Source organism: Paroedura picta, chromosome 10 (assembly GCF_049243985.1).
Source record: "Paroedura picta isolate Pp20150507F chromosome 10, Ppicta_v3.0, whole genome shotgun sequence".
Taxonomy (NCBI): Eukaryota; Metazoa; Chordata; class Lepidosauria; order Squamata; family Gekkonidae; genus Paroedura; species Paroedura picta.
The window spans coordinates 31,081,129-31,102,223 of NC_135378.1; the positions used below are offsets into that span (position 1 = coordinate 31,081,129).

The 21,095-nt window shown below is 42.7% G+C and overlaps 1 protein-coding gene across 3 annotated transcripts in view; it reads left to right on the forward strand.

Moving 5' to 3' along the window:
• KIT (KIT proto-oncogene, receptor tyrosine kinase) overlaps positions 1–10,658 on the forward strand; it is an 89,042-nt gene extending 78,384 nt beyond the window's left edge. For all 3 annotated transcript variants that reach the window (XM_077301994.1, XM_077301996.1, XM_077301995.1), the window contains exons 18-21: positions 3,392–3,503; positions 3,630–3,729; positions 5,742–5,847; positions 7,882–10,658. In XM_077301994.1, the coding sequence (XP_077158109.1) occupies positions 3,392–3,503; positions 3,630–3,729; positions 5,742–5,847; positions 7,882–8,007 (444 nt within the window). In that variant the 3' untranslated portion in view covers positions 8,008–10,658. The remainder of the gene's footprint in view (positions 1–3,391; positions 3,504–3,629; positions 3,730–5,741; positions 5,848–7,881) is intronic.
• The last annotated feature ends 10,437 nt before the right edge of the window (positions 10,659–21,095 follow it).

The window sequence follows — 21,095 nt, forward strand, 5'->3', positions numbered from 1 at the left end:
ATGAATGGTAAACTGATCTGGAAACTCTACCAGCCAGTTAGTAACTATCTATATAATATTGAAAACTGTTGTAGGACCTGCATTAGGTTGAGGCTGAAAAGGCTGATGACCTTCTTTTCCTTTGGAAAAGTAAATCTCTGTATTATATCACAAGTCATTTTTTGAATGTCTCTTCTGTTTCAAGACTAACAAGTACTGTTCTCAAAAGGCACAAAAAATTAGTTGCGTGGTTCCTTAGATACTGACCTCATTTTGCTTTGATTTTAGTAGGCCTTTAGAATGATGTGGGTTGTAGAATTATATAGGGTTGTCAAAAATGATTAAACTGTTTTAAATATATTCAGTCACAAAGGATGCAACAAACATTGATATGGGGTAACAGAGTGCTGGTGTTATTAAAGAGAGCCAGTTTGGTGTAGCGGTTAGGAGTGTGGACTTCTAATCTGGCATGCCGGGTTCGATTCTGCGCTCCCCCACATGTAGCAAGCTGGGTGACCTTGGATTCGCCACGGCACTGATAAAACTGTTCTGACTGAGCAGTGATATCAGCGCTCTCTCAGCCTCACCCACCTCACAGGGTGTCTGTTGTGGGAAGAGGAAAGGGAAGGCAACCGTAAGCCACTTTGAGTTTACTTTGGGTAGGGAGAAGCGGCATATAAGAACCAAATCTTCTTAATACTTCTACTACATTTTTTTTAAATTTAATAACACGGCTATCTGCACGATCGATTAGATCCAGCAAAGAAATTCTGCTGATGCTAGAGCTCTTGCACAGGCAGGAATGCAAGAAACGGATTAAGTCACACACATTGCATCCCAACTTGCATTTTCACTTGTGCATTATTTATTGTATATTGTATGGCACACGTGTTAATGTGGAACAAAAAGGGAACAAAAACCCAGCTTGACAAAGCAAATCAGGAACCTGAAGGCTTAATGAAAAATATTAAAATTAGAATATAAATATTTTTATTTAGTTAGTTAGCTATATGATTTGTATCTCGTCTTTCTGGCAAGTGGTTTTCATGCACCTTAAGATTAAAAACAGGTTTAAAAGCAGAATCTGCGCAATATTGCATGTACAGTCTTAATGGTTGCTCATGGTATGACCACAGATGTGAAGCTCGCAGTAAAGTGTAAACATTGTCAAAAACCACCGCTGTGTTCAAAGCCAAGACTCAGTCCAATGTGTGCATCTTCATGTGTGAGCCAAATTGAAAGTGACTCATTTGGATTCATATACTATATATATGATGATGGGGAGCTTTATATTTTGTGATTCTTATGCCACCAACTAGGTCTTATTTTAATGTATTACTTTTAATTAATAATACATTTTAATTTATTAAAATTATTATAGATTATAAAAGTTTTATGATTTACTTGACCACTGAAGAAGATCCTTTAGGGTCGAAATGTGTGTTAATGTAGCCAGGAGATCCTAAGATTGTCTGGCTGCCAGGCAAGAGATGTTCAGATCCGGCTATTGCCTGCCCCCACACCACCACCCTGGTATTCGGCATGTGCTATTTAGAGCCGACCCTGCTTAGTTTCTGAGATTGGATGGGATCGGGCTAGCCTGGGCTATCCATGTCAGGATCTATTGTGCAACGAATTTCTGGACACTATAATATATATATATATATATATATATATATATATATATATATATATATATATATATATATATATATATATATATATATATATATATATATATATATATATATAGGGATGAAAGCGCTCTTTTCTGAGACCCCTTATATCTAACATCTGTAAAAGCACCTGTCTATAGCGTTCTGAGATTAGAGGTATTCTGATGCCTCCTTGCCTTCCTTAGTGTTTCCTTCATATTTTTGCTGCTACTAAGGACTCTTTCCTTAGGATTTTTGGTTAGGCCTAAAGAATAGGATTTCTCGATTACATTTGGAAGAATGGGAGTACGACCAGCCTGTGGAGCTGGCTCTGAGCTAGCAACATAGTTGTTTTCAGTTAATCATAAATAGCGTTTATTTAGAAGTTAAACAGCATATAGGTTTGCGTGAAGTTCATAATTGTAATGGTTTCAAATAGGTATAGCTTTCCTTCATTCTCTAGAGTTGCTTAAATAGACTTAGCCACAAAGACTTAATTCCTTACTAGTGGATGTGCACTAAGTCCATGTATGTTTCCACTTGTGCATGGCTGGATCGAAGGCCCTGGACATTTCACCAGTTACAAAACTTGGAATACAGCCAAGTTTTCATATATATTACCAAAGCCCAGTGTAGTACAAAACTAAGCAGAATTAAACCCTTTTGAGGCTACTGAAGTTTATGGTTTATAAAAGTATAAATATGTTTAAGATTGTACTGCCAGTTACATAGATTGCGCAATGATTTAATGAACTTCTGTTAGCGTCTGGATGGGTCCCCCTGCTAGTCATTCTGGAGTTTCATCAGATACCAATAAACTTTCCTTAGAATTACATCCAACAAAGGAACCTGCTCTGAAATCAGCCACAAAAATTTAGTCCTTATCTTGCAGTATAAGAACCCAACAGTCAATAGTTGACAATTCCTCAGAATTCTCAGTTGCCTCCATCCCACAGTCAGCCAGCCAGCCAGAACTGAGCTAGTACTCTTCTGGTCTCTTACGGATAATCTTCTTGACTATTTCAATCACAAAGACTGTCATGGTAGAGGGGCACTGTTTGAGAAACCCATGTAATAGTGGTTTCTAGGATCCTAGATGAGCTTAGCTCATTTCTTTTCAATAAATCACTTTTGGTGAAACATAATTGATTAATAAGAGCCTCTTGTGGCGCAGAGTGGTAAAGCTTTGCCCATGAGGCTGGGAGTTCGATCCCAGCAGCTGGCTCAAGGTTGACTTAGCCTTCCATCCTTCCGAGGTCGGTAAAATGAGTACCCAGCTTGCTGGGGGGTAAACGGTAATGACTGGGGAAGGCACTGGCAAACCACCCCGTATTGAGTCTGCCATGAAAACGCTGGAGGGCGTCACCCCAAGGGTCAGACATGACTCGGTGCTTGCACAGGGGATACCTTTACCTTTACCTTTAATTGATTAATGCAATTGTTGTATTGTCCGTGTGGCTATACCTAGAGAAAACGGGCCTGACCACATGTCTTGGTAACATTCAGGCTAGATGACTGCTCTACGTGGGACTGCCTTGCACAAAATGCAGTGGCCACTGCACTGACTGGTATTCAGAACAGCTGGTGTCCCAAGTCCAGTGCTTTCTGGGTTGCACTGCCTCAGATTGCTTCTGGGTTTAATTGTCAAAATAAACAGTCTCTTAACAGACCCCAGTAACGGGCTTGTTTCACATTTTACATGGCAGGACCTTTTGTGTTTTTATTTTTAATAGTCTTTTCCTTCCTTCTCTGCAAAGGCTCGGCTTCCTGTGAAGTGGATGGCACCAGAAAGCATTTTTGAGTGTGTGTATACATTTGAGAGTGACGTCTGGTCCTACGGAATATTGCTTTGGGAACTCTTTTCTCTAGGTAAGTTGCATTTGATGATCAAAACAGTGCCTCTTACACAAGAACAGGGCTGTTTGGGTTTGCTTTTGAATTTCTTTTTTGAGGGGAATGATATGACGTATTAACAGAGAGTTTCTGCTTTTACAGGAAGCAGCCCCTACCCTGGAATGCCTGTGGATTCCAAATTCTATAAGAGAATTAAGGAAGGATACAGAATGTTTAGCCCAGAATTTGCACCGGCTGAAATGTAAGAGAACAAACCTGGATAATTCTAATTTAGCAGATTTTGATTTTTTAAATAAAGTTAGTGGTGGGGACTGGGTCTATTAACAACATTTTGGGTTGCCCATGTGCACATGGAGACACAATAGTGACTTGACAGTAAACTCCACATAGGATTGAGCTGTTAATTTTGCTTAGGATCAGGATCAGGTAGCCTTGTTGGTCTGAAGCAAGAGAACAAACTTTGAGTCCATTGGCACCTTAAAATCAGCAAATTTTAATTCTGGATATAAGCTTTCATGTGCAAGCACACTTCTTCAGATACCCAAAGCCTGTATGCACATGAAAGCTCGTAGCCAGAATTAAACTTGCTTGGTTTTAAAGATGCCAATGGACTCTAATGTTCTGTTTTTCAGGGTTGCATATTATTCTCCATGAACAAAACAGTTAATCGAAGCCCAAATTTGACCCCTGCACCAAGGAAAAAAATGCATTCAGTGATCTAGGTGAAATACATCTCTTGAGCTCTTTGCAGATGAACAGCCTTTGACAGCTGAAGATGTTTGATCCCTCTAGCTGCAGAGTGCTTTTCTCTGGCTGGCAGAACCCCTCTACACTCCCAGGCCAAGGCCTTGGCAGCTGTGCTTACCTGTCATAGTTTTAACTGGAAAAGATCGGATTGAATCTGAAGTTCTAGTTAAACTATGCCATCCACACCCCACCCCAAAATACTTGCATGTATTGGTTTGCTGACTTTGGCCAATTCCAGAGAGTTGGGAATACTTTGGAACACAAATGCATGGATGGAAAACTTTTGCCTCTGTTAGAAGCCCTCCTCAAACAATGAGCACCATCACTTGAAACTTCACCAGGCATCTCACAACCCCCCCCCCCCCCAAAAAAAACACCTTTGCAGCTCCATATGGACTAGAAACATACTTCTATTGCCAGCTTTTGAGCTGCTTCAGATGACTGTAGGATACACATACAGTTCTTCCTGTCCGGTGGGAAGGAAATCACGATCTTGTGCAGAACAAAGAAAGAATAGCTCAATGCAGTTTGACATTCCAGGCCCAGCTGGTTCCAGTTTGATGTTTTCCAGAGCCAACCTGATCCTTGATAGCCATAACTCAATCACCTGGTCTTCATAAATGGGGTCTTTGAACCGGATGTTCTGCTCGCTTCTGATTTTTTATTTACTGCCAACAGTGTGGCAGGCACTATGTAAACATACGCATAGTCACAGCACTGTGGGGACAGATGCAAAAGGACACGATGCACTAGATAAAAATTCAGAGGGGTAGGAGTCAGCTGAGAACCAGCTAATCACAAGCAGGCTAAAATCCAAAAAGGTGAGGCAGTGCTCACCTTTTTTGCTGGATTTAAAATCCAGAGATCGATTTTAAAGTGGGATAGAGAATAGAGAAGAAGATTAAGCATTCTATAGATAAATTTTCAGTGATGGAAAAAGTGAGAGGCCCACATTCCCCTGTGCGCTAACCTGTCATAATTTTTTGCCATAGTTGCAATTGTACAAAACTATGTACGTGTAGCATAAGAATTCTTGGGAAAGTGCAGGGGGCAGGGTGGGGCCTCATATCCCAGCATGACACCAACTTCTGCGACTCCAGCCAGTGTTTACTAGTCATTCCGACTTGGAGGGTTGGGGCAGAGCTCCAGTTCCCTCAGCATCTCAGCACAACACCTGAAAAGCTGGGCAGAGGGAGAGGAGAGCTTGAGCCCCTGATCTCTCTCCACCAGTGGAGGTGGAGGCCGTTTTACACAGATTAGTACAGCCCCTTGTGGGGATCCCCTAACCCACAGCATTGATAGGTTGTTTTTGCAGAAGACCCACCTGCATGAAAGTCACGTGACTGCAGTTTGTAAGAGCCCCTTGGTGGTTTGCTGGGGAAAACATGGAAATCCAAGATAGAACTGACAAAACCACCGGAAGCTGTAAAAGAACATGCCTCCCATTGTCATAATCTCTGTGTTAAGCTTTACCTCCTGATGGCTTCTCAATGACTGTGTTTGCAGGTATGAGATAATGAAGAGTTGCTGGGATGTGGATCCTGTGAAGAGGCCAACCTTTAAGCAAGTTGTGCAGCTGATCGAACAGCAGATTTCAGATGTCACAAACCACGTAAGCATCGACCTTTCCATCCGGTGTCCTGGAGAACAGGAGCGTTGTGTCTCCTGTGTAATGGCAATTCTGCACTGTATAGGAACCTTCCCAATTCCATCTGCATTGCATTGCTCATCTTTCCCGGTTGGTTGAAACATTTAAATGAAATGCAGCGATCTTTAAATGCAGTTCAGGCAACCTATTTGCTGCAGAAATGGATTGTGTTCCAACTTAAACAAGTTTCCTCAATGCGTGGCCTCATCTTTACTGATTTGTCAGTGGAGTGAGCAATCAGAACTGAGATAGGCGGCATGCCCCTTTGATTGGTGTATTTTTTAATCCTTTAATCCTCTGTCTTCCATATGACTCCTGTTAGAGTTCTGACTACATCAAGCATCTAATGCAGATAGATGCAGCAAATTTCTTGGAGCAAATGGGAGGGAGGATCTTGCTCTTTGCAGTGCCTTTTGGATGCAGCAAAGTAATTGATGCACAGAAACTGTTCTTTCTATGTGGAGCTCATTCAGGGAATGCTAAGCAGTTGAACATTCTCCAGGATGGGGTTTATCATTCTTCCCAAACGAGGGGATGATCACAAAGTGAATTTGAAAACTGGAAGGTGGCCCACTTCCTTTTCCGAAGCATCTGTTATTCTATCACAGTTTTCAGGAAGGCGACAGGTTGGATCAAGTCAGTTTTTCCACTGGTGAGAAGGGGAAGGAGAGGCCTCCTCCTGCTCCCCAAGAGACTCTGCTGGGCATCGTGGGACAAAAGCCATGGGATGGGGCTGTAGTAAAGTGGGAATATGGCCAAGATAGCAAAAATGTTTGGTTGGATCCAACCTATATTTCATGTTTTAGTATAAATGAGCATATTTTGGGGGGTTAGAATTGACTTCTAAAAAGGCCTTTGTCATATAGATCAATCATCAACACTTCATGGCTGGTCGGTCCTCTCACTCTTCTTCCCAGTGGGAACCCAGTTGAAATGCAGTAGAAACAAACGGGCAGGGAGAGGCTTCTGAATGCAGAATAGGTCTCCCCCCCCCCCCTCTGCTGGTGGATCTTCCCGTTCCTAAACAATCCTTTCAGCTTGCATCTTTGGGCTGGAGTTGTTAACTTTCCGCAGGGACTGCAAGACGGAGCTCTTCTGCCAGCCGTATGGTTGAGGCCAGGGTGGAGTCCTGGTATTTCCAGCGGAAGATTCCCCTCGATGTCTATTAGAACTGGCTCCTTGCTCCCAGTGGAAGAAGGCTTGGCCCTCCAGCTGAACGGGGGTGGGTGGGGGGAGGGGATGGGATGGGATGGGTACTAGAGAAGGTTGATTAAGAGGTCACCATCTATTTTGTCTAATTTTCGTAAGGGGTGTTTTATAGGGTTTTATTGTATTTTTTACTGTTTTTATCTTGTGTAAACTGCCGCGAGTCCACTGGAAGCACGGCAGCATAAAAATAAATAAATAAAATTAATATAATAAATAAATAAATATAGTTTAACTACCTGTAGCCAAGGAGAAACGAGCTCAGCCAGGTCTTAACACAGCTAGCAGGATATTCCTTGGCCCATAACTCACTGGAACAAATGCAAAAGCCATGATAGCTGATTTGGGTGTGGCCTGCAGCCATTCAGTAATTAACATTATTATCAACTGAAGCAAAGTTCCTTAAACGGAGGATGCTTGGAGGCTTGGAGGATGCTTGAAAACTGAACATGCACTCAACGACTGTACCCAGGTTGCTGGGGGGTAAATGGTAATGACTGGGGAAGGCACTGGCAAACCACCCCGTATTGAGTCTGCCATGAAAACGCTAGAGGGCGTCACCCCAAGGGTCAGACATGACCTGGTGCTTGCACAGGGGATACCCTTACCTTTTTTTACTCTCCTCCTCTGACAGAGAAACAGCAGTGAACTTCGGACGACTTTAAATGTGAATTAGTTTAAAATGTTGGGATTTTTTAAATCTGGTATTATGAGCTGCCCTGAGCCTTCGGGGAAGGGCAACTTATAAATTTGGGAATTAAATAAAATAACTCTTGGTTATTTCTTCTCCAGATTTATTCAAATGTTACAAGTAACGTTTGCAGTCAAGTGAGTGTCACAGATCACTCCGTGAGAATTAACTCAGTCGGCAGCAGCGCTTCATCCAACCAGCCCCTCCTGATGCACGAGGAGGCTTGAAGACCAGCTGTGCAAACCTGATTGGAGAATCTACTGTTACTTTTAAGCCTTTTGACAGGATGACTTACCTGTTGTTCCCATTTTATATACTACTCAACCAAGGATAGAAGGAACACTGTAGTCCTTTTCTTTTTCTCTCTCTGTTTTTAATTTTGAGTCACATACTGCTTAGAAACACAAAGCAGATTTTACCCATCGTAGTTATAGCATTGTCGCCACCCTGTTTGCTAGAATCTGTGTATAGTTGCCGTGTTATATGCATTTGTAGTGCAGAGCCGGATCTGGGAGGGGGAAGTAACCATAATAAAACTTGAGTGTTGTATTTATGGGATTTTTAATGGATTCTGAGAGCTCTGGAAGCAACTAGACCAAGACATATGAGGTCCGTGATTGGCCTAAGTTCCCTCCAAATCCTTAATGTAATCTAGAGGCAGTCATTGGGGAATCCTGCGGATTGAAGCCAAGGTGCTAGGAGAAGTGGAACTTAAGTTGCACCATTTTCCATTTGGGAAGCCCCTCCCCCCCACACACACCAGATCTGCAAAGTTGCCCCACTGACTTGGGTGTGTGTGCTAGGTTGGGAAAGGGCACAAAGGCAAAGGTTCACCCCATCACTGTTGTAGTCTTCACTCTTTGCACAGTTGCATTTAAGTACAATTAAAGACCTGATCACAGATCCCCCACAGCTAGTCTAGTTGCACTTTTGAACTCTCAGGAGCTAATGTTTGTGTTTTGAAATAATGCAACTAACCCATTCCCTACAGGTTACAATTACTTGCCAACTCTGAAATGCATGTGTAAGGCAGTGTTCAAAGAGCAGAGCATACCAACAGAATCAGGAGAGATCCTGTAGTATCTCAGTGTGATTATTGAAGATGGTTGACCACCTTTCAGGGAGGATTGGAAAATAGAGCTGTTCTCCCCCTGCGTGTGGACCATTTTAGGTTTCAGTGTCCTTAATGCTGGGCTGACCAGGGCAGGAGATAGTAATGGAAGGACCATTCAAGGCCTACTTTCATGTTGCATTTCTTTTAGGCAGAGGTTCAAATTCATACACAGTTATCTAATCCTACCGCATGTCTCATGTTATCCAAACTGGGAGCCAGTCCATGAATCTGTTTCTCAAAGCATATACTGGTCCATTTGTTGTCACCATTTCAACACTGCCAAAACACATTCCCATCCAGATCTGTGTATAAGAAAATGCTAACATCTAGTTCTGAAAGAGACAATATGTATATTTGTATTAAAAACAGACAATCATATGTTCTTTATACGGGTCTCTGACTTTGAATCAAGTAGACAGTATCTCACAGTGTAAGCTGCATTCCTTTCAAAGGACAGGTTTGTTTTTCCCTTTGTTTATTAAACCGCTCCAAGAGTTTTCCTGTTCTGCCTGAAGCATCTCTTTCATACAGTTCAACTGCCAGTTTTTTAGGGTGGGCCTCACATGCCACATCCTGAGTCTTCCCAAGTAACGTTGCATGCTATAGGGAGGGCAACAACAGTGAAGAAAAATGAAGTGTTTTTAAATGTGTGAATGTTAACATCATAGCCAAGTGAAGCAACATTGGCAAGCCAATGGAGATAAAGATGCTTCATCTTTGTTTTGAAAAGACGTCTTTGCTGGCCCTAAATACGGAACGATACAGACAGTTCTGAAGATAACATGATTCTCCATCAGCGAGCAACAAGATGCATGGGGGGGTTTGAGACACTGACGTATCCGTTTAGTCATGCTGCAAAAGGGGTTCAGAGCCGGATTGTTGAGCCTGAACATTCCAGTCTTCACTGAGTTCACATTGGCTTGCTGGAAGTAATTGTAATCTGCTCAAATGCAAATACTGTTTAAAATGTACAAGTTGCCAGAGCACTTCCCACGTTACACTGAATTTGTTGTGTATCTGATCTAGAGCTATTTTTTGTTTCCTTTCCTTGTCGCTTGGGTTTATACTTACAGAAGTTTGTTAGCCAGTCTAAAAAAGAAGACACATGCGCTGGAGTTATTTACGCTGTTGCACCTTTCCAAAGTTTGTGGGGTTTGAGGCAAACAGTTCAGTCCAACACCACACGCAAGGGTCGGTCCAATGAGGAGGGTCCCATTCTCTTCTATGAAGGGAAATGTTCTGTACATGTACCAGGTTTTCTTATTGCATAATACAGACCGTCCCTTCCTCTGGAGGGAAGCCCCTTTGTGTGCTGCACATGGTGTGCACATCACACTTGTGCACACACACCAAAGCCACTGGATTGAGGTCTATCTCTTAACATCTTCTCCACCCCCAGCTGTGATCAGAGAAACTCTTCTAGGCTTTTGTAGACTTAAATTGTTGTAATAATTGTTGACACCACGGTACTTCATTGATACTTGGACAAGAGTTCTTTTTTCTCTTATTCTCAAAAGTTATATTTTTATAATTTTCGGTTAAAAAGTTAGCTTTGCAGCAGCTTGATATTTTCAGATTATTTTATTGTTCATACTGTTGGTTTGTGTAAATGCTGAGATGTAGCAATAATGTCTTCTGAACTCCTTTTGGTTCTTGAGTCTTAAAATATATTTTTATAAATATATATATATATATGCTGCGACCGTATGTATAAATATGTGGATGTTTGAAAGTTGCATTGTCGAAATTAAATAAAAGTGTAAATATTCGTAGGTCTTGCTGTCATATACTTATTTCCTGGAACCACCACACTGTTTGCATGGTGGTGATAAGAGAGGAGCCCCTCCCGTCGATTGGGGGGTAACACCTGGTCTTAGCTGAAAAGACTTATCTGATGGCAGGCTGGCTCATGCGCAGTCCCTGTGTGTACCTGCACATAAGATACTTGATCAATAGTTACAAGTAAGTGCAACTTTGTTTTCCCCTTTGCAGCCATGACCTGGATAGCCCAGTCCCATTGAGATCTAAGCAAGGCCAGCCCTGGCTAATATTTAGATGGGACACCTCCAAGGATTTGGATGGTAGTTCCTCCAAGGAGCAGTAGGGGTCATGACATAGAGACAGGAAATGGCAGAGCACCTCCAAATGTCCCTTGCTCAGCTGTCAGACAATCCTCAGGTCTCCTGGCTATGCTACACATGCCATGCGATAATTACATCAATTTTCCTTTGCTCTTTTTGAAGTTATCCCACCCTTGTGATCCTTCCCCAAGCTTTGTAGATGATTCTCCTAAGTGACGCAATTGATGCCTGGAGGCGGCTAGAGATTTCACAGCTTCCCAGCTTGCTGCTTCTTTTCCAGAAGCTTTTCGAAGTTGAACCAGAACCTCAGCAGAGTGAGACTTGCTTCTCTTTCCCCGACAGACGTCAGCTGACATTTGCTGGAGGTGAAGGGGTTATATCAGCAATCAGAGAGAGCGGAGACCAGAACATGTTTGCTCTTTCCTTTACTCAGCCACTCCGCTTTCATAGCATCCAAATTTAGCTGTCGGTTTCTGCTCTCTCAAGTGAGTTGTATCAGCCTTTGCGAGGTAATAAAAACTAGGTTGACCACAATGGCAAAAAGAAAAGTCATGGAATAATTTTCATTTTGACCAATCAAAAGGTCACAAAACTGCGTGCAAAACTGCACCAACAAAGTTTTATCCAAAGTATAAGCTTTTGTGTGCATGCACACTTTGTCAAATACCTTATGAAGTGTGCATGCAAATGAAAGCTTATTCCTTGAATAAAGACACAAGCTTTGTTCTATAAGATTAGGAAGTAGGCTTTATGTTGTCTGGTGTGCTTTGTACAGTTGCAAAATTTTCAACGTTTCAGCCTATCTCACCGAACTTGAAAATTCAGTGCAACCTGCATTAAAGAAAGCTTGCAAAAGCTGCATCTGCATTCCAACGAATCTATGCTAGTTTCACTGCTGCAATGGACCATCTCTGCAATGGGTTGACCAATGGAGTCTGAACCTACTCCAGTTGCTTTGCAATTTCCCCTTTGTTTCCAGGTAATCTGAACAAAAATTCCCTGCACCTTACCCTTACATCTGTGCAATCAAAAAGACTAGAAGCATGCTTTTTTTTGGGGGGGGGAAGGAAAATTGGGAATTCAGAGGAACTGGTTGAGTGTGGCAATAGGTTATTATAACATGATTGCACAATTGCAATTATGGATTTATCTTAAAGCCCTCCAGGGGCATGGCAGGGGAAAAGGCATCTGTGAGGCGTTGATGGAAGGAGAATGGCATTGACTTAGGTGGGACCTTCAGAAATGTTCACTTTTCCATCTGGGTACTGTGCAAACACACGCTGCTTTATGTAAAAAAAATAGGCTTCAGAAAAAAATGGAGCAAAACTCAGAGAAAGACTAGAGAAAAGCAAAATGATACCTGGAAAGTGGACTGTTAGACAACGTGCACACCAAAGGGGAGGAGAACTCTAGTTTGGAAGCAAAGGTGGAACAAAGCATCCTGCTGGAAGGAGCCAATGAGATTTTGTGCTAGGAGCCCATTTTCTCACATCTGGTTTTAAAATCGTTATTAATATTAATATTTATTTTTGTATTTATATACCGCTGCATTCCCTTCGGACTTGCGGCGGTTCACAAAAATAAAAACCAGTATAACCCCATTGAAACCCATTGAAAATTAACAATGAACATTAAAAAGATGGTGAATACAGAGTTCTAACCCCCCAACATCAGCATTGATACTGATGTTTACTAATACTGATACTAATATTAATATTAATAGATAACCACTCCTCTCTGCATGCAGGCTTGGGGCAGGGTACAACATATTTCTACAACAGTGTTAGAATATAAAAACTATAATAATAGTAAAAACTCTATCCCAGTGCTCCATTCAGGATATCTGGGTGGCATGGAAGTGTCCAGGGGGGCGGGGGGGGGGGAGCATAAAGTTTGCATATCCTGACCTCAGCCATAGGCCTGGGGGAATAACACCATTTTGCAGGCCTTGCAGAACACTGATAATTCCATTGGGGCTTGTCTCTCTGCCGGCAGTGTATTCCATCAGTTTGGGCTGACATGGTCCTGGCCCTGGGTAAGGCCAGTTGCATTTCTTTATGGCCAGGGACCACCAGCATATTTGCATTTGTAGATCTCAGAGTTCATCTGGGGGTATACTGGGAGAGGCGGTCCCTTAGATATGCAGGTCCCAGACCATGCAAGGAGTTAAAGGTTAAATTACACTCACAATAACTTTGGGTTGTACTCTGCTAGAATAACTGGATTTGTTTTGAAAAACAGCCATGCTGCAGTTTAGCTCTGAGGATTAGTCCAGCCTTGCTGAGATGTCTCCTTACCTTTCAAATGCAAGGATCAAAAATTCAGGGAAATTCAAAGTGCATCTCTACCAATTCAATTTCCTGATAATATCCCAGGCCCATCGGTGGCTATTGCAGGCAATCAATTATCCCAATTAATTGAGCACATGTTTAATACTAGTCTGCTAAAAGTAGGTCAAGCTAATTACTGAGCATGTCAACTAGACATCAACTTTCAGGTGAAAAGAGGAAACAAGACATTCGGTTTTTAAAACAAACTGGTAGAGGAGACAGAAGGCACCATGTTAGAAGATTAATAATCAACAGCGCAATCCTAAACAAAGTTAGCACCTTTTTAAAGCTTGTGAACTTGAATGAATTTAGAAGAGTATAACTTTTTAGGATTGCACTGTAAGAGATTAGCAAAATAAGCAGGCTGGGAGCAGAATATGCCCAGACAATACACGATTTGTCATTTCCATTTAATCCCTCCCCCTCGCCACCCCATTGCTTAATGTGAATTTTTGCCCAGTCCAAATATGGGCACTAATAGGATTTGAATGTCTGTACAAAAGCATATGAGCACCACCTTAATGCCCCTTTGCTGTAGACAGCAAACATGATTTCACCCTCTTTCTGACCCTGTACATTTCCCTTGGAATTACTACATAAAACATACCAAACGTAGTTCCTTTGGCTATCTGTATGGATTCAACAAAATGGGTTTTTCTTTGGGATCAATTGTTTTTAAATTAGAAATACTTTTATTGCTCTTTCAGTTAAGCACAAATGTTGAAATTCCACAACCCTGAAAGAAATGGAAACATGATGCTATTATGGAAACCTACCAAGATGCTAGAAAGCAATTTCCTAGGGGTTTCAGCAGTTTAGGAGCTACAGATGATGTTTCAGATTCAGCTTTGTGCTGGACAACCTTCAGGAAATATTTCGCAGTTTTGTAAAATCTGTGTCTAAAAAACTGTTGTGCACAAAATTGTATTTGGCTCATGGTGTAACAGAACTCGTCACAGACATGAGTCTGAAATACTGTAGTAGATTGCAATGCCTACATTGTGATAAACTCAAACACAGCTTTATTGTTCTGTTTATTGATTCACTTAACCCTTGTCTTTCTCCCCAACTAGGACCCATAGGTATATCGATTGCTCTTCTCTCCTCCATTTTATACTCACACCACCTCCGTGAGGTAGGTTAGGTAACTCATAGTCACTTGCCCAACGTCAGTCACCAGGTTTCCACAGCAGAGTTGGGATATGTATCTGAGTCTGACCCTCATACCATTATGCCACCCTGGATCATGGGTTCATGTCTTTGTATGTACAATGCACTGGAATTCCATTTCTGTGGGAAGACAGCATACATATGTATGAATGTATTTGTGCACACATGTCACAGGGTCATTTCATGTGTCAGTTTCTGAATAAAGAAAAGCTATTGGACAAATTTGACTGATCTAGACCAGATCCAGGGCCTTGGCTCCTGCCTGGTGGAATGAACTACCATCTGAGACCAGAACTAACAAAGTTCTGCAGGGCATGTAAAACAGTGTTCTTCCACCAGGTCTATCATTGAGGCCAGGATTAATGGAGGAATAACTACAGGCCTCCCTCTGCTCCACCCATCTCATGTCCCCTCTGGCTATACTGGCTCCTCCCTGCACATCAGGGCATTCTCCCACCATAGTCTCTGAATGGTCTTTTAATAGAATGGCCAGTGAAGCTATGGTAATAATGTTAGTTTTGTAATTGGCTATGTTTTTAAGATGAATGTGGTAAACTGCCCCAAGATAACCTGTAGGGAAGGATGGCCTATTAATTAAAGTAGTAGTAGTAGTAGAAGAGGAAGAGGAAGAGGAAGAGGAAGAGGAAGAGGAAGAGGAAGAGGAAGAGGAAGAGGAAGAGGAAGAGGAAGAGGAAGAGGAAGAGGAAGAGGAAGAGGAAGAGGAAGAGGAAGAGGAAGAGGAAGAGGAAGAGGAAGAGGAAGAGGAAGAATCCCCACTCCAGAACCAGCAATCCAGTCATGACTGTTGACAACAAAGCTGGATCCATAATCATACAACTGACCTCATATACTCCACTACTGAATATAACCAGGTCCATAGTCTTTCTTTCCTCACATAGCTATACACAACATAATATGTGATAGTGTGAAGTAATTCACTTATATATCCATAATGCCAGCAGCAAACATAGCAACCCTAGCAGTGCAGCTCTTACACCTTACTCTCAGCTTACGTTAAGAGGCTGGAGGGAGTCTGTCCTCCACTGTACTGCATCCCCACCACTACAGAAGACCCATATGGTCTTGCAGCTATCAGTTTAGCAGGATCAAGTGGTCCAAGCAGCCAGTAGTGTTCCATCTGGTCCCACAAAGCTACCAAGTCTTGTCTAACTTCTTAAGAATATCACTGAGACAAACAGAGTCCTTCTTCCTAAACAGCCATCTTCTCCGCGGGAACAGTTTTCTGTCATATGGAGACCAGTTGTAATTCCAGGAGATATTCAGCCACCACTTGCTAGAAAACTCTGCCAACAGTGTGAAGAGGCTGAAGAGATCTATCACATCAGGTGAAAGTTCGTAAGAACATGGACCAATTCACCCATAGAAAAGCCCTAACAGATGGGTCTGGCTGTCCTAAGCCTTAACCCTGCCGAAGCTGCAACAATATCTTCTTAGGCATCTATCAGTAGAAGGAAGGAAACTTTGAGGGAAATCACCTGTTAGGTGTTTGCAATAGACATGGATGTGGAACAATGAATCCTCCCTGGAACGCATCTTCTCCTGAGTCCTGAAGATGGCCTTAATTTTCACATTTAGAATTATGTTGCTCAAGGCCAGTTCCTGTAAAGGATTTTTTAAAATAAAAAGTCAGCATATCTAACCTGAAAATAAAGCAAGTGTACAATATTTATCTGGGAATCATCTTTGCAGCTTGATTGGCTCCTCTTTCACTCCTTCTCCTCTAAAGCTACTTCTTCAGGAAGCAGAGTTTTTAAACACTGTTTGCTTTGAAAGACTTGTTAGCAAGGGAAGGATCTGGCCCATATTGCTTAGGGGAAGAGTCACTGACGCCAGTAAGTGACAGATCATGTCTTTGGGAGGTAGAGCATTTGTTCTTTCAAGAGAGAAAAGCCCTACAGTCAAAATCAACTCACATGATTGTCATATGCATAGGAAGAGAGCATCATGGCTATAATAGTTCAGACAGAGATGTCAAAGAAGGAATTGTTCCCAATGTGGTTCAGGGAAATCCTAAAGCCTTCCTTGATCTGCTCTTGTGCACAGTATGGTTTTTGGTCCTCAGTATTCCTCCCCTGCATCATGTCTAGAAAGACCATAACTTCCTCTTTCCCTTGTGCTCTGCTACCCGACAACTTTCCCTCACTGCTCCAAGTCTGTTCTTCCTCTTCCAATTGCCTTCCTCTGTCTAACATTCTTAAGGCCTTCATTTCCCACCCCACCCCTGGGGTGGCCAATCTGCAGGTGACACCTAGAGATCACTTGCTATTATAGCTCATCTCCAATGCTGTTCTCACAGAGAAGTCCTGTCAGAGCTCTCACAGGGTGTCTATTGTGGGGAGAGGAAAGGCAGGTGTTCGTAAGCTCCTTTGAGACATTTGAGGCCTGCCGGGTGACCTTGTGCCAGTCACAGTTCTCTCACAGAACTCTTCCACATGAGGAATGTGGCCCACCTCACCTCTTTGGCAAGATCAAGCCAAATTCCCACTTCTTCACTCCATCGGTGCTGGTTCAAGGCGGTCCCAGGCCTGCTGTGACTCAGGCTCTCAGTTGCTCCAAGGCAAGGGACCACAGATAAATCTGTGTTCCCTTTTTTGCTGCAGGACTCAAAAAGGTGTCAGTGGCAGGAGGACCTTCAGGAAGCAGGAAATCCGGGCTGTCCCCAGTCAGGGGCATTGCTCCTACCCTCTCCCCAAGCATCACTTCACTTCATACACATATATTTGGTTTTCTTGGTTTTAGTGAGATTGAGGATGGTCTGGTGGGGGGGGGCAGGATGGTGCAATTGAACAGCCCATTTTTAAATTCCCAGTGTTTGTGATGGTTTTGCATTCAATGCAATCCTTTAAAGTTATCTCAGACTTGGAGCGGGGGGGGGGTTCTCAAGTGGGGCTAGAAGGTGATTGGGTAGTTCTCACCACATCACAATTATTGAAAAGCTAAACGAATGGCAGGAAGTTCTTACCTCCAGACCTTTGGCCATCTTGCACAGCAGCACAGATTCAGGGTGAACGGAGTACAGTGGGCCAAATGATCCCTGTGTGGGAGTGGGAAAAATCAGGGCAACTAGCCAAACACCAGGTGGCAGCCTGGTGCAACATCCATGCAGAAATGGTCTCAGAGCTCTCTCAGACCTCACAGGGTGTTTGTTGTGGGGAGAGGAAGGGCAGGCAATTGGAAGCCACTTTGAGACTCCTGGTAGTGAAAAGTGAAGTATAAAACCCAGCTCTTCTTCTTCTTCCTGGATGTTTCTTTGGTTCAGATGGATTTAACCACTTCAAGGCATAACTTAATTTCACACATAAACAAAAGAATTTTTATTTTTCACTTGGTCATTAAAAATAAATCTTTTTCACTTGGGCATGAAAAATAAATCTTTAAGAGTACAATACTTGTATTCTTTAAAAATAGAATGGGCTTCTTTATCTTCCTCGTGACCAAAAGAAACTTATCTTGATTTTGCTTTAACTGTACAGTAAATTGCTCTCTGCAAGAAAGCTATGGGAATTTAAAAGGTCGATTAACAGTCCAAACAAAAGGTGAATGTGAAAACCATATTTGTCTTCTGTCTCTGAAGATCAATGAAAACAGGTTCCTACCCAGACAGTCCCTGCAACATCCTGCTCCATATACACTACTAAAATGTTTTTGCCGAGAGGTAGAGTTTTCAGAATCAAGTGTGATGAACAGGCAGTGGTGTCACAGGTAGATTTTATTTTATTTATTTGCTAGCAAGAAAGCCCATTTCAACCAGGAATGCAATGGGCGCTAGGACCCAGGGGACACCGGCAGGCACAGATCTCTCCCCCTCGCAGCAGGAGCCATAGTAGGTAATCAGGGGTCATTTGCGGTTTGGCAGGACTCTCTGTGTGTCTCTCTCAGGTGTCTGAGAGCAAAGTGGCTAGCGTCCAGGGAAGGAGGGTAGGAGCTGGAGAGGGAGGGCCAATCAGGTTGTGGCCTGATTGGCCCTATTCCATCTTGGACAGCCAGGACATTCTCCACCCCCAGGACTGTCTCACAAATATTAAGAGGAACAATGGATAAGGATCATATGGTGTGTGTATGGTTTAGCCAGGAGATTTGAGGCTTGTCTGGCAACTGGGCAAAGGAGGTTGGGAGGTGAGTTGCCAGTGCCTGCCTCTGCATTATATCCCCTAGTGTTCCATGGAGAAATTCTCACCCAAATCTTTGGAGGACTCCCATCCAAATACTACCAGGATTGGCCTTGTGTAGCTTTCAAGATCTGATGAGATTGAGCTTACCTGGGCTATCCAGGTCAAGACTCCATAGGTGGGAGCAGCAAGGGGGGGGGGAAGCTAGATTTTCATAAATTGTTAAATCAATAGGAGGCAGGTTCTCTATTCCCTTTTCCTTGCCCTAAACCTTGCCCCATGCCTCTTCCTGTTCCTGGGAAGCCCTCATTTCTAGTTGAGGCCATCTTTGGCTCATTATGACTCCCTTTCTTATGGGAATTGTCTTTATATTCTTTTGTTTACTAATAATTCCAGAGAGGTAGCCATGATGGCCTGGCATAGCCAAAAGAAACAGGAATCTAGGGGCATTTTAAAGAATAACCAAATTTATTCCTGCATAAATTCCTGTGTTCACTTCATTTGATGCACAGGAGTGTGCATCCAAAGCAGCTTAATTTATACAAGCAACAGAAAAAGGGACATAGAAGTTAGAAGAAGCTGGTATTAAATAAAACAATCAATCCATTCAGAGGGGGTGAGAACTATAATATCATTTTGTTGATGTTAATTGGGGTTTTTATGGGGATTTTATTGTGTTTTAACTATTTATGTTGTAAACCGCCCTGAGACCTATCTGGAGAAGGGCGGTCTAAAAATTAAATAATAATAATAGTAGTAGTAGTAGTAGTAGTAGTAGTAGTAGTAGTAGTAGTAGTAGTAGTAGTAGAGAAAACTGAGTAGGAATAAGATAAAACTGAGCTGTGTTCTGCCACCTAGGATTAAGGAGGAGAGGTGTCCATGACCAGATTCATCCAATGGCAGCCGTGGTGGGGTCTGACCCAGTACTTGGAGTTTGTTTTCAGCTGTATGTCAGTAAAAGGTATAGTTCCTGCCCTGTCGTCTGGATCTTCCCCAGAATTCATGATTCACCAGAGCCACTGAGTTCTTGGTTTTCTTCCCAGTGCTTGCCTTCTGATCAATATTGCGTTCCCCTCTGTGTGCATTTATTGATGTGTTTTTTCTTCCCCTTTTACTATTTGTTTTGTGATTTGATTAGACTGTGCAGCCGATTTTAATAGGGGAATGGAAAAAATAATTACCATGGCGATTCTTGTTTTGTTTGCCTTCTAAACCACCATTTTAATTATGTCTTTTTATTGTCCGAATGCCGCTTGTCTATGCTCCTCGCCATTCTTGCTCAGTCAGTTCATTCTATTACCTGTGGCTCAATCCTATCAGCATAGATTCCAAGGACAGAATACAAGGCATCCTGAATCTTGGCAGCATCACTGCTGGAGCAGTGCATTGAGTCAGTGTCCAGCCAGGCATAGCTGGGGTCTCTTTGAATACAGAGCCAAAGGTGGGAGTATTTGCAGGGCCCAACTGGGAACGTGAAGCTGTACCTGCAAGATCAGAACCCAAGCCTCCCAGACACTCTGCAGGACCAGGCTCAAAGGCTCAGGAAGCTCAGGCAGACTCCGACCTAGATCCCGGTTTCCTGGGATCAGGCTAGTCACAGGAGCCCCAGCACCAGATGATTCACCCCCCTCGCCTCCTGAGCCCCGTGAGCAGGAATGGAGATGAAGCAGAAGGCTGGCTGCTCAGGGTCGAGCTATCCTCTGCTCCAATGTAAAGTACTTACAAGAGCCAGGCTGAGACACAACCCAGCTGCATGGCAACAGCACTGGCAAGCGGGATATCTGGCTTTAAAAGGGTTTCCAGCATGGCAGCAACATTGTGTTTATGCTCCAGTGCCACTGGCCATGTTTGGTATTCCTGTCTTGACCTTGGCTTGCGATTTTGGATTTGACTTCTGCCTGGCTCTTCAGATGTGGTTTCCTGTGCTCCTCTGGCCTTGACCTGGGCTGTGTTTAGACCTTGGCTTCTGTGCATGGGTGTGTCTGCGACAGAGATCCAGCAAGGCAGCACTTTCATGAGCTAAGCCAGGCAGTTACACCCAAGAGTTATTTGTTGACAGCATTAACCTGCAGTCCACCTTTCTCACTTGGACTCAAGGTGGATTACTCCTTGTAAGAGTCATTCAATGAAAATATCATGGGATTAAGATTGCAGAACTCGCCAGAAATCTAAAAATAGAACGGAAGCAAAGCTTAAATCTTAACATGACACATTAATGAAAATTAATTCTGTAAAAAATGTAAAATGTAAAATTCTGTAAAGAATGGGCGGTATAAAAATCCAAAAATAAATAAACAAACTAACTAACTAACAAACAAACAAACAAACAAATAAATAAATAATGATGATGATGCAAAAATTTCATAGAGGTATCCTAGTTTCAGCAGGCTAAGTGAGTTAGAATAATAACACACCTAATAAACTATCTGTAACTTTTGTGAAACATTGAGTAAAGGGCAACTCTGTTGCCTACTTAGAAAAGCATCCTTG